This window comes from Gavialis gangeticus, unplaced genomic scaffold (genome assembly GCF_001723915.1).
Source record: "Gavialis gangeticus isolate Ggan-Ray unplaced genomic scaffold, GavGan_comp1, whole genome shotgun sequence".
Taxonomy (NCBI): Eukaryota; Metazoa; Chordata; order Crocodylia; family Gavialidae; genus Gavialis; species Gavialis gangeticus.
Window position 1 is genome coordinate 321,974 of NW_017729001.1, and position 14,146 is coordinate 336,119.

Here is a 14,146-nt window from a genome sequence, read left to right on the forward strand (position 1 = left end):
GGGTTAGAATGGCACATGACCTCATTCTCCCTCATTTCCCCCACTCTGTGCTCTGTGACCTTTGACCTTTACCCCTTGATGTCCCAGGCAACAAAGCTACCAGAAATGTAGCCAAGGTATTCCCTGTCAGGATGCATCTCATGTCTGATTTCAGGCAAAGATGGAACCTCAGTTAAAGAGGCAGTGTGTCTGCTGCATGCAGATGGGTATGTATGAGCCTGGACAGCTGGTGATTTCCAGTTTCTCATTTCTGCCCTGTTTTTTTCCTCCAGATCTGAAGCCTTGTCCTATGATTTTGGTTTTTGGGTGCCGACAGTCCAAAATTGACCACATTTACAGGGAGGAGACCCTCCTAGCCAAAAACAAAGGTGTCTTCAAAGAGCTGTACACAGCCTATTCCCGTGAACCAGACAAACCAAAGGTAATGCCTGGATGGCACACTTTCCTCTTGCCTGTGCCCAGCCCCATGTTGCCTTGATCAGTCTAGAACACGTGGTGAGAGGAGCCCCACCCTGGTAGCTTTTGATTCTCCCAGAGTGTGGGAAATGCCTGGCCAGCAGTAGCATCACCTGGAGGGATTTTCCTGCCCTACTGAGATTTTGGTTCAAGATTTTAACCCCTGATGAGACGTACAGTAGTTTGGAATCCCCCATTCAGATACTACCCAGGGAGCATTGCTTTCTTGAAGAAAACACCAAAGCACAATAGCTAACTGGTGGGTCTCCAGACCTTTAAAACTTTAATCACTTCCTTTCTTTCTGCCTTTTCAGTGAGTTTTGAAGGCAAGGCTTTGAGCACTTGTAGGCACTAACAGTTACCAGGCACTTTTCCCAAGCTGTATGCTAAGCAGGCTGCCCTGGCTAAGTCTCCTCTTGCCTCTCAGTTCCTTGTGCCATTTCCATAGTGCGCTCCATGGCTCTGACTCTAGAGCTCCTGGGGTCCCACTGGCTGCTGCAAGAGCTAGTGGTGCTCAGCTCTTCTGAATAACCAAGTCCTGATTGTCTTCAGTTTCCATCCTCCTTGTTACATAGCTGCTGTGTTCCACCTTAGAGGTGGCTGAAACTGCACTGAGAGATGGATAGGTAGAGTGAGTCCTGTGGATAAAGCTGAGTTGTTGAGCATTTTGGAAGCTGCAGATAAGAGATGCCATTTAACCTCAGCTGTGGGCTCTTCCCAGAAATACGTGCAAGACGTACTACAGGAGCAGCTGGCCCAGGCTGTGTACAAAGCACTGAAGGAGCAGGGAGGTCACATCTACGTGTGTGGCGATGTCACCATGGCTGGAGACGTCCTCAAGACCATCCAGTGTATTATGAGGCAGCAGGGCCAACTGTCAGTGGAGGAAGCTGGTGTTTTCATTAGCAGGCTGCGGGTGAGTAACACTGCCTTGGTGGGCTGGCTGAAAGGAGGGGAGGGAAGGTTGGTGCCAAGGGCACTGCACCTGGTGCGTCCTTTAGCACAGTCAATCATGATGGGGACACTGCAGCTACAGGATCTGGAAACAGGCAGCAGGCACATCTCCCTCACTTCTTGCACTGACTACACCCCTTCAAGGTGAGGGATGTATTGTTTAACTGTCTCTGGCCAAAGCAGCTGGCTGATGAGCTCCGCAATGGAGGGGTAGGTTAAGACTGCCGTACTCTCTTCCTCTAGTCACCTTAGGCTGTGCCACCTAGACCAGAACTCTGAAGCAAACAAGCTCAGGAGCAGGAGACCATGGGCTTGGTATGAGAGAGGATCATATTGATGGAGTATATTTGAGGCACAGTCTCTGCAAAAGACTGATCTTTGGAAGAATTTTTGATCCATCTGGCCTTTGTACAACATATAAATAATATATAATTAGACATAAATTTTCAAAGCTCAGTCTTTCAGGAGGTTTGTTTAGTTTTTTTTATACTGTGTTTTATCTTTTATAGAGCTTCCTTTTTCTAAACTATTTATTTTGTAGACTTTCTACAAAACAGGGATTTATTTTCATTTCTTGACAATGTGTTTGGTGTTGCTTGATTTATTTTTCCTTTTTCTTTTCCTTCTCTTCTCTTCTCTCTGTTTGTGAGGTGGAAGATCTTGAAGACAAACTTTATTTTTCTGGAGAATGCCTTTTAGAATTTTTACTAAGGAGGATTAAAGAGTGTCTGTTATATTTTGAATAGTTTCAAACACTTGGGAGTTTAAAATTAAGGCGTCTCTCCAGCAGCAGTTTTAGCAATGGATTTATTTTATTCTTAGCATTGAAGGGTTTTTTTGTTGCTGTTGTTAAAGTGTTAGTTCACCATCCCGTGTGTTAATTTTTTTCAGGTTGGGTTATTTAGGCTTCAGCTGTGGTGGAGGTATAGACAACAGCATTTTAAGCTGTCTTCTCATGAGCAGTTCAGTTGGAGAGGGTTCCAGTGCAAGCATTACTTTACCTTTTAGCTGGGGTAGAGAGTGATATTAATGATCAGTGCAACAACTTCAGTCATACATCGAAAGCTTTGTTGGGACATACTTAAGCAGTAACTTATTTACAACAATAATTATAGGCTCACATAGCCTTGGAGTTGAGAGAAGTCAGGTCAGCTGGCCAGGCGTTACCACTTCCTTGGGGATTCACGATGGCTGAAGATGCTCAGCAGAATCTCAAATGATCAGATTGCTTGTGGCTATACAACTTCTTTATACTTCTGGCTACATGTTTTTAGTCACATTACACTATTTCATATTTAGTTAACCTAATTCTGCATCCAGTCAGTGCCTGCTGTCTTGTTCCCATTAGGTTGCAAAACAACAACCCTGCCTGGCAACTCAGTGTTGCAAAATGCCAACCTGGCCCAGCAACGCAGTACTTGCTTAACTTAGTCACATGTGTTTGCACCATCATGGCATTACTCTGGCCAAGCAGGGCTTGCCAGGCCTACACAGGTGGTGTCAGGAGTGCCAAATGTGGAGGAAATATAACAGCTTCCCAAGGAGCTCTACTCTGGAGCCATCCCCCTGCCCCCAGCATTTTCCCCACCAGTAACTTAGCACTGCTGCTGCTCCACTCACAACTCGCCTCTTGCATCCTTTTGCAGTCGTGGCTCTTTATGGGTATGCCCTGGCAATGCTGTTCTCATGAGCTAGAGTTGACAAAAGCTTGTGCTCTACATACATCTTGTTTAGATAGCCTGTAAGTAGGGACCTACTTAATTCATGGTGGCTGCCTCCAGATTTTGTGCTCCCAGCATGGCATCAGGTGCCATTTTCATAGTGGAGCATAGTGGGTCCTCCCATGCCTCTGATTGGCATAGTCATCTGTTAATCTCTGGGGAGGGATGGGACTTCTGGGGTCTTTCAGCCTATCAGAGGTGTTGGGGGGCCCAATGCACTCCGTTGTAAAAATCTCACTCTTCCTTCCCCCCTCCTCCCCATGCTTCAAGACACCAGGTCTTCCTGCCATTTTCCATTTGCAGCTCCTTTTCCCCTCCCCACCTGCCTTCCTGGCCATTTTCTCACTTTTTTACAAGGACTGGATTTTTTTCACGGGGGACCTACCAAATTTGTGGTTTCCACAAAAATTGCAAAATTGCGAATTTGGTAGGTCCCTACCTATAAGGTGCATAGCTATCCTGACTCATGCTGTTTTTAGCCAGGCAATGTCCTTTAAGAAGCAGGGACATGTTCATTACCTATCTAAAAGTCAGCAATATCCTCCCTCACTCCAACACACACAACAGATCTGGGGCCACCTGGCCACTTCATTGAATAGCAGGGAAAGCAGGATTGTAGTGCTCCATAAGCACAGGCCCTGACTCTTTGAGCTAGAAAGGCAGATTTAATTAGCAATGCAGTGCCTAAGACATACAGTTAGATGGTTGTGATTCCCTCCGGTAGAGGACACAAACACACTACACTGTTCACCACAGAAATATTCCTCTGACATTGCAGTATGATCTCCAGTAACCTTGTATGTTATGTGACTTAAGACGCACAGACAAATAGCTACTTAGAGGAGTAACATATTCTAAGGCTGTAATTCTCAACCAGGGTGCTCCAGCACCAGGGGGTGCCATGGGATCTTTATTTAAGGATGCCAAAGAGTGCCACACGGTATTAACAAGGTTCAGTATGCAAACACCTACAAAATTCACAAGATAAATCCAGAGATTTCAAATGGGAATCCATAGGGTCAAAAACATTCTGACCTGGTTTGGTCTTTCTGAGTTCTTTGCAACAGAAAAATCGTTCCATATTCAAAAAAAAAAAAAAAGTGAAAACTAAGAGGTGGCATTTTCCGAGTGGTGCCTGGAGTTTAACAAGGAGTGCCACCAGTTTAAAAAGGTTGAGAACCACTAGTCTAGTGGATATAACACTGGAATGGGTAACAGGAAACCTCTGTTGAATTAAAGCTACTTCCCATCTGAATCAACGTTCATCTGCCCACTCTTGACTATTTAAACTGTAAACTTGGAAGTAGGGGCTGTATCTTTCTGTGTTTGCACACTGCCTAGCAAAACAGGGCCCTGAATTTCACTGCTCAAGCTACGGTAGTACAATAATTCTTAATACCGTTGTATGTCTCTCATTTCTCTCATCCTTCATTGCAGGATGACAACCGATATCACGAGGATATTTTTGGAGTCACCCTGCGTACATATGAAGTGACTAACCGCCTTAGATCTGAGTCGATTGCGTTCATTGAGGAGAGCAAAAAGGACACGGATGAGTGAGTTGACACGTTTATTTTAACCTGTGCTATTGTTTCTGAAGTGTGTGGGTTGTAGAACCCGAAAGGATGCTTTTACTTATTCCCACGTATGAAACCTCTAGTAGCAGAGACAGAAATAGGAGTTTGATTTTTTTTTTTTTCCACGTTAGCAGCAGACAAAGCCGCGGTGCTGTTTCTCTAAGACAATGATGGCTTCAGTAGGCTGGATCCACACCTGATAGAGCTACTTTGTCTTCCCATGGTATGAATTTAGCCCACGCAGCCCAGGATACCATATTACAACAGAAAAAATTTAAGGCACGAGTGACTAATTACCATTAGAGTTGAAAATTATCTGACAGAACAGAGTTTTGTTGGGAAATGTCAGTTTGACATAATCAAAATGTTCGGCAGGAACAGTCTGTCAGTTGCATCAAAACGCTGAAAGACACCAGGCAGGCAGCCTGGTTTCCTGTCCGCCCCCCCTTGCCATCTGACTGGTGAGTGTCTCTCCGGTTCTCTGGAACCTGTTGCTCCAGGTGAGCTGCATCAGTTCCCTCAGATACCTGCGTCTCACCTGGTAGCAACATGGTAGCTGCATGGCCAGTGCCCTTTCTAGCAGGCACACAGGGAACCTGGGCCACCCGTGCCCTGTTTAATCAGAGAGCTGTGTGTTCAGCTCCCCCTGAAAGGCAGGAAGCTAAAGGACCAAGCCACCTGAAATATTCTCCCCACTGCCCAGCAGGGGCCTGCCCTGCCCCTCTCCTATTCAATGAAAACTGTTCAAAATCTTGACATTTTTCCCAGCCTAGAAGATCCTCCTCCTACTTGGCTCCAGTCATGAGCTCCAAGTTCAAATGGAAACAAAAGAAAGCTGATGCTTTGCTGCTTGCTTAACTGCTCAGACCCCTGCTCTACCTGGATTGTCCTACTTGAGCCAAGAGATCAATTAGGACAATCTCCTTCAAGGAAATGCTAATGAGTAACATCTCCATGCCCCCGTGGAAACTGCTCAGTCTGTGTCCCAGGCCTTGCCACTTGTAAGTTCTTGTCCCTCATTTCCTGTCTGAAGTGTTTTGCTGACTGTCCTGAGTTGGGACTCTTGGATTTGTGAACTGACTCTGCCCCAGATTCTCTGTGCGACCCTGAGCAAGTCGCCTAACCAACGCGTGGTTTATGATTCGTCTAGATTAAGGCAGTTAGCTTCAGTGCAGCGCCTCTATGTTTTGCAATGTACAAAGAAGGCTGCAGTTCTCCGTGTCTATAATAGGGATAGCAGTAGTTACCATCCTACCTGGATGGGTGTGCATGGTGTATGCCACCTGTAAAGGAATGTCGGCTGTAAAGCACTTGGCATTCTTTTATGAAAAGGGCCTGTGGGAGCAGAGATGGTGAGGATTATTGCAATTAACTTGCTCTGATGTGTTACAATGCAGGTGGCTTAGACAGGAGACCACCATGGCTTCAACCTGGCTCCACAGACTTCACCCAGTAATGTCAACCATATACTTTATCCCATGTCGCACTGCCATCTGGTGGCCAGGGCTGCTCATTGCACTTAAGTTGACATACTGATAAGGGTCATGGAGTAGCTATCAACTCTTCTCTCTAAGCTTGTCCTTTCTTCACCTTCTCTTGCAGGGTTTTCTGCTCATAACTGGATCCCATTGCCCCAGATGGAATGCCAAACCAGTCACAGCAGCAGCCACCCCCCTCCAGCTGGAGGGTGCTGGGTTTTGTATTTTCACGGACACGGCAGCTCCTTTTCTGCGGGGACTGCCCATGGAACGTGCTCTGTCTCTTGTCCTGTTGTTGTGTCCTGATGATGATGATGATGATTTTCCTTCTCTCTCTCTCTCTCTCTCTCTCTCTCTTGTCCTGTGGCAGTTTCTTTTAACTTGTTTCCCTCCCTGGAGTTCCCTGCTGAAGTGCGATGGCTTTATAATCTGCAGTGGCTCTTACGAAACTATGTTTCTTCTTCTTCTCACGTTCTGACAAGGGCGTTTTGCTGCTGCATGAAATCACCACCTTAGCAATCATCTGCATTTTTTGGTGTTTCAGGAAGAGGGAAGGGCCAGGTGCCTGGGCCTGGGAGCTGGCAGTTCCTGATTAAAGCAGCGAGGAGTGGAAAGAAGCTGTTTCCCCAAGACCCCTTCCCCCTGCACAACTAGGACCTTGGCTGAATCACTGCATCGTCCTTGCTTTCCATTAGACCATATGGGCCTGGCCCTCTGCCGAAGCTGAGCACAGAGGACGCACAGTGCCTGCCATGTCAATGGACCTTGCTGTCCTCTCCAGAAAGCCTGGAAACACCAAAGCTTTGTTCTGTTTAAGGGGAGGGGTTTGTCTGCATTTAATAGATACTGGATTCACCTAAGACAGCTCTGTGATATATTCTAATTACACCATCGCTTCCCCTCCCCTGGCTTCACTCCCCCTGCAGCTCTTCCCTTAGTCCTCCTCTGCCCCCAGTGAAGGGGCACCTTTACCTCCCTGCTGGATGAAGGTCATGGGGCATGTGCAAGCATAGCACACCGCGGCCTATGGAGTTGTCTGCAGCTGGGCAGCGTGTGGGTGGCATCAGATTGGTTCCAGGGAAGCCCAGGCCCTGCCCATTCTGCCAAGCTGCCTTCAGAACCTGCCAGGCAGGCGATAGGGGCTGAAGGTTAAATGTGGCCAGAAAGCAGGAGAGGGCGACAGGCTTGCTGAGATCCCTGCAGGAAGGTTCTGAGCCAGAGATTGTCTGTCATGGAGCTGCGCTGAGCTGAGGTTCACACTGGACCCAGGAGCCCTCTTCAGCAGGGTGAGGGGAAATGTAAAGCAAGAAGACTGAAAGGGGAAGCCCCATATGCCCAGCTCTAGGGGCATCTGCCAACAGTAAAGGCTGATGGGAAGCCAGCAGGTAGCTTGTTCCCCCAGGCTATATTGCATGAAGTCTGCTAAAGCTATATAATGCATTCCTGACCCCAGCTGCCAGGTTCTTTGGGAGCCCCATTTAAATGAGCAAGAGAGGCTCTTGGGGCTTTAAAGGAGGGTAGTTCCATCTCATTGCGATTGTGTGACCTGTCCTTTCCCAGCACCCTCCCTTCACCCTTCCAGGAGCTCTGAAGTGCTCATGGCACAAGGCTGACTGCAGTGGATGCCTCCACTTGGCCAAAAAAAATATTCTGCCTGCTATAATCCCATTCCTGAACTGCATGGGGCATTTCTGCCAGGAGGTGTAGCAGGGGATGTAGACCAAGCTCAGGGACTGATGCAATGATCCTGAGCTCTGAAATGCTGCCAACTCAGGCTCAGTGCAAAAAGCCAGCCGCCCAAGTAACCTATGAAGGGATGCAAAGGGGTCATCAGCACCTTTTTGGCCAGGCATCTCAAGCTGGTGCACAGTCCATCTCTCTCCTTCCTCTTTTGGGAATGAAAACATCTCCTTGCCCCTCTCTTTCTCCAGCTGCCAGATTCCTTGGGCATGGGGAATGCTCGGTATCCGCTCCACCATGCTCTACCCTACTACCCTGCAGGCAGCAGAGGGAGGCTGCTGTTTTCAGGTAGCTTTTGCTGTCCTTCCTTCCTGGGAACTCACAGTACTGGACCACTTCCCAGTGTCAGCATGTGTTATCACCAGAACAGGGAGCTGCAAGGAAGAGGGCTTTAACAGCTGTAACAAATTGTTTTGGCTTCAGAGACCAGGATCTGCCATACACTCCCCCAAGCTGCACTTCTAACAAAGCAAGCCCCTCCAGATTTGAAACTTCCCCTGCCCAAATGCAGCTTGGTTGTTCTAGTTCAGGTCACATTCATTGACCTCTGATTATGCGGTGCCCACAGAAGTTTGATTTTGCTGCCAGTCTTTCCTTTATGCCTAGTCACTAGAGTGCACTGTCCTCTCCCATAACAGGATCTCTTCCTCAACTCTAGATGTGTCCTAGAAACAAAGCTTGGGCCAAAAGCCTCCAAGGCTTTGGGAAAGTTTGCATCCAGGTCTGAATTTGATTGTTCAGATCCATCTCTTAGCCGGACGTCTGTTGCTGGTGTGTGTGGCTGCTGCCACCTTGTGGTAATTCACAAGCTCTCTGAACCGGACAGCTGGCCAAATTTGTTGCCTCGTGGGATGAACAAAGCCCCCCATCCACACTATAGCTGGTGTTTTGTAACCATTTACAACTGATTTACAACAGGGACTGCATCTGTCTCTGTACACTGTCTTGGTGGGTTTCAGGAGTATCTGGCATCTATCCCACAGTGCCTCTTCAGAGGCTACATGCCATAGGGGATTTGCACACAGAGCAGTTGGTGGAGCAGTAAATTCTGGGATTTTTCAGTGCCCAGAGAGCAGGGAAGGAAGGGGAAAAGCCAGACTTCTTAAGATTTGAGGGGAGCTGGGGATCCTGTCTGCTGTAGCATCAACACTATGCCAAACCAGTTCCATCAACTTCAGCCTCTGGCAGGGTTGAGGCAGTTAGTCATAGTGGTTGCTCCCCATATGGTGTGCCCACATAGAGCATGGCTTAGAGCCAGCAGAAGTGCTACTAACTAGTTATAAACTCAGTTCAAAGTTGTTGCCCAAGTAGGGCTGTAGGCTCCAGCTTACAGCCAGTACAGTGAGCTCTCTCATCAGGAGCGTAGGGACCCCACTCCACTATTCCCTCAACATGAGGCACATGTCCTGGCCCCAGAGAAGTAGAGGGAAGGAGAAGGAATGAGGAGTGTGAAAGAGGAGGTGCTGCATTTGGTAGAGACAGATTTGCAAATCTGGGAGATGAATGCCCAAGTCCCTCATGCCCCTTTGAAGATGAGTCTTAGAGAGGAAAATGCTGTGTAAAGTCCAGCCAGTTCTTATTGGATGCATCTCAGAGACAGGACAGGCACTGAGGGAAGAAACCAGCGGTGACCGGAAACTCCAGCCATTGCAGAAGGAAGTATATTAAAGAGCTCCTTCCCTCCATCCATCTTGTTTTGCCAGGATCATTAGCTCATAATGTCCTGAGCTGACTTGTTTCTTAACTGAGCCAGTTCCTTTTGCTTTTGTAGACAACTAGCTTTCCTCACTTGCCAGAGGTTTTGTACCCCCCTGAGGTTCCACTTCCTCCTATGGCAAAGGGGACATTAACCTGCAGAACGCCTGTATCATTCCATAGTTACAGACCTTTCAGGAACAAGCCACACTGTTCAGCTTAGTGTAAAGCATGCACATGTGCTATGTGCATAGCACCTAAGCGGTGGACATAGCCATGGGGTCAGGTAAAGAGCCGAACTCTATGTATATTTTTGTTTTTGACTGTTCTGTCTGCATTCAGGCCATTACTTCCCCTCCTCCATGGCTACTTCCCATATTCCAAACTTCTGAGCAGCTTCAAATATCTCCTGGGCTTGATAGATCCCTGGCGTGATCTAGTATGGTAACTCCATGTACAACATCTGTAATGGGTGGTTTTGGTTTCAGAGACCAGGACCTGCCATTGCTATGAATGTCAAAGCCTGCTGCGACCACCACCCAAACACATCCCCAGCCCATTTCTGATTCCAAAGACTTAAATAGCAAGGGAATCCTTACTAGAGCTTATCAAGATTTATTTTTCCATTTTTTTTAATTTCAAACTCAATGCATGATGAGGAAAAACCCTGGGGAATATTACCCAGTGTTTTCCAGCAGGCTCTATTCATTATCTTAAACTAATGAGGCATCAATTCACCAGAACAAGCATCTGAGTATTCAGCCTCAGTTCAATGATCACAAAAGTTTGCCCCTCCCCCTCCCCCCACCCCAATACAAGTTGTCTGGGAGTTTATTAAGGGGAGAGGCAGTATATATGCTATTCTTTATATGGCTATGCAGCATCCCAAATAGGGAGGGCAAACAACAAAAGCAGATCTCTGTCCCAAAGATTTATGGTTGCAGCTGAGAGCATGCAGAGGCAGAAGTTGAGGGAAGGATGCAGCAGAAACATTCTCTACTCATATCCTTTCTTTTATTTTACTTCTAAAATATATTCAATATTAATAACACCCGTTCTCCATTATTCTACAACCTTATTATTGCACATGAAACCCAAAGCCTATGCCCAACAGTCCTTCCTGCATTTCCCTGAAGAGAATCCTGGCCTTTCCTTCCAACTCCAACCTGCCCAGGCCAAAAGGGGCAACAAGTACTTCAGCTAAGGTTGATTTGTGTGACAACTTTGGAGCGTGAAGTGATAGGAGGATGCTACTCTCTGGAGTCTTAACTGTAGTTCCCTTCAGCTGTTCCCTGCTCATGGAGAGTCAGGGGCATGAAAGGAAATGATAACTGTTGGTCTTAAAGCAGCTGCAGACCATGGAGGCCAAGTTACATATTGATGAAGCAGTGGGGATGGTCTTGCTGAGGCTTCAAAAACTAAGCCCAATGCATCAAGCCAGGTCCTAAACTGTTGTCATCCAGGTAGCAGCACCAATCAAGTCATTACAATTGCTCCGATTTCCAACAGTGGAGCATCTAGGATAATATTATATTGCACTTACTTTCAAGCTTTATAGATGAGGATGTTACTAGAGCGACATGGGTTTGGATTGCTGTTTCACTTTTGTAATTGCTTCTATTGTTCCATAGGAGAGCACAGGCCTTTACAGAATAGATGGAGATGGACAAGTGGAATTTTTCTGCAGTGTTCACTGTTGCCTTAACTGTATGTCCACTGGCAGTTTCACCAATGATACATGATGGAGCACAGTTAGGCGGACACATGTGCTTTCATGCACAGTAGCCTATTTTAGTGTGCATTAAAGCATCATGTTAAAAAATGTGCTAATACACTAATGCACAGTAAAAATGGGCTGCTGTGCATTAAGCATCACTAAAGCATGCACTTTCACTACTGCACATTAGGGCAGCCTAGTGTTCATTTATTTAGTACCTCACATTTAAGGATGCCTGTACACGACAGTGGAGGCTGCTCTGACGTGCTGGAATCACAGTGTGTCAGAGCAGACTTGAATAATCTTGTACAGATTAATTGAGTCTGCTGAAGTGTGGTAATTACCACACCCCAGCAGCCTCCCACATCTCATGTATCAGCGTCCCCACACTTCAAAATGGGGCAGGGGCGCTTGAACTAAAGCTTGTCAAACAAGTTTTAATTAAAGCAGCTCTCAGAGCTGCTCGAGTTAAAGTGCCACCCTCCCCCCACTCATGGAGCACATGTACAAATGCCCAGAGGCACTACATTTAATGCACAGTAGCAAAAGAGCGTTAATGAACCTGTAGACATGCCCATTGAGTACTTTTGATAATCCTATCTGGGGGCTGCAATCCAGAACTATTTAGATGCTTATAATTCAGATGATAAAGTCTGACTCCCATGAGGTACTAAGTCTTCTCAGTGCCCATTGGCTTCAGTACAAGTTAGAGGCAGTTTCAGGCCCTGGCAACAGCAGTTACATGATAACAGTAGCTTTGCATGCACTAATCTGCACTTGCCTGCAATGCATTATTCTACAGTAATCCTGTTTGAAATCTGTCTTTGATTGTTGGATCTAAGCTCTGGCTTCTCCCATACAATTATATGTATTTCCTAAACTTCAGGGGAAATTGCTGCTTTAAAGCATTCCAGTTTCTGGGCTCAAACAGGCCTTACTGGAGCTAGTGTTCTCTTGTTTTTATGTGAAGACAGCACATGAAATATTTAAACATCAAAGCATGGGTCTTTCTTTTCCCTGCTGTACCAGCATAGAAAACAGGAGGGAGACTACCTGTACTCTAAAATACCCCACCCTATTAGTGTTGCCCATAAATGCCAATGATGAGATGTTGAAAGGGCCAAATTATGAAGCTGAAAAACCTCATTTCAGACACTGATTGTAATCTGTATCCAAGAACCAGCCACTCTTCTGCTGAGATCATTTCACAGCAAAGTATTGATCATGGGAGGGTGAAGATACTTTTTTTTTCATTTGTGTAACTGGGTCTTGGAGTGTTGTAGCACAGGGGCTCAAAGGCAATGAAACCAGATGCGTTGGGGTCCTAGCCCTGCCTACTACTCATGTAAGGAATTCCATAGGGCAGGGATTTGTACCTGCTGTCTGCATTGCCATGCCAGGGAGGTTTGGGACAGTGGTCAAGGGAACAGCGACTGTACAGGTACAAGCCTCCAGAAGACAGTGGGTGCAGGGAGTGGCCCATTCTAGGAAGTGGGGAGGCACTCTGGACTCTATGAAGTCTGGCTTTCCAGATTAGAGGTGCCTGTTTCTAGGGCTTAGTTCAGAACCATCCTTTCTCGGGAATGAAGTGGCTGGAAATATTTATGGTTGGAATTTCAATCCTAAAAAACTTTGCCAAAAACCCAAAACATTTTGATCTGGGGGCATTGGTTTGTTGAAAAAAATAGCCAAAATCTCAGTTTCCCATAAAAATGCAGAACAACACCCTAACTGCACAAGCCAGCCCCTGACTGTGAACCCACTGGCTTCTTTGAAATCATGCTTCTAAAATGTTTTCTTGAACTTTAGCTCTCTGAGTTTGTGTAAATGGAAACTAGCAAACAGTTTGTGTTTTCAGCGGTTCCAGATCTATGTATGTATGTCAGATGCCTCAATCAGTGTCAATGGGAACCAACCACACCCCTCAAAGGCAGTGTTGCCTCAGTTAAATAACAAGTTCATACAATAGTCAGTCAATTTGTTTCACAAATAGCTACAGCTGGTTGGAAAAGACAGCTGAAAAGGATTGTCAACTTTTTGTTTCAATGTTTTACTTAAATTTTGATTTTTAAAAAATTTTAAACAGCTCTTTGCTGGGTACAAAACATGAAAAAAAAAAAGTTCAAATGTCAACATTTTCACTTAAAGTTCAACTTTTTTTAATAGCCATCGGAAAGGGAATTTCAGAAAATGTCGACTGGATCCAGGGGAAGTAAAACTACCTTTCAAAAATGTATCTAAATTCCTCTCCAAATTGGCTCTTCATATTTATGTGTGCTTTAAAAAGACATAGTAACAAAATGCACTTATGGTAGTTGCCAGAGTGCCTCTGAAGTAGAAACGCACCTTTCAGAATCTCCCTTAAATGAAGCATACTGATGTATGGCGTTGAAGCGACGGTTTGGAAGCCAAGAAAATTCAGTGCAAAAGTCCGTTTTGGTGGCAGGAGCTCCCAAGTTTTACTGGGAGAATTTGCCCTCAGAAATTATGACTTGATGGCCTGAAAGAAACTCAGCCTTGATGAAGGTTGAGTTCACTTGGCCCTGGCAAAGTGAAGGTATTGGGCTGTGCATGATTCCCCAGGTAGTAGTGGGAGCCTAGCAAGATGGTTTCCAAACAGGACTCGTTACTGTTTGTCTAGCATCTAGTTAGAAATACAGGCAGAAAGTCTGCCGGCTGCCTAGAGGATCAGGGTACAGAATTTCAATGGATTTTAATAGGAAATGAGGTATTATATTCCTTTTGGGAAGATTCGAAAAGTTTAGCCAATAAAGTTTGTTTAGTGATCTTTTTCATGAGGAGCAAAAG

General features: G+C 46.0%; 1 protein-coding gene across 5 annotated transcripts in view; it reads left to right on the forward strand.

Annotated features, from left to right (window-relative positions):
- The window catches only part of NOS1 (nitric oxide synthase 1), a 200,099-nt gene extending 189,163 nt beyond the window's left edge, over positions 1–10,936 (forward strand). For 4 of the 5 annotated variants that reach the window (XM_019506669.1, XM_019506668.1, XM_019506670.1 and 1 more), the window contains 4 exons: positions 273–421; positions 1,178–1,372; positions 4,569–4,687; positions 6,731–10,936. In XM_019506669.1, the coding sequence (XP_019362214.1) occupies positions 273–421; positions 1,178–1,372; positions 4,569–4,687; positions 6,731–6,782 (515 nt within the window). In that variant the 3' untranslated portion in view covers positions 6,783–10,936. Of the gene's footprint in view, positions 1–272; positions 422–1,177; positions 1,373–4,568; positions 4,688–6,310 lie in introns of all 5 variants that reach the window. The other variant, XM_019506671.1, reaches the window with a different exon arrangement.
- Positions 10,937–14,146: the final 3,210 nt, after the last annotated feature.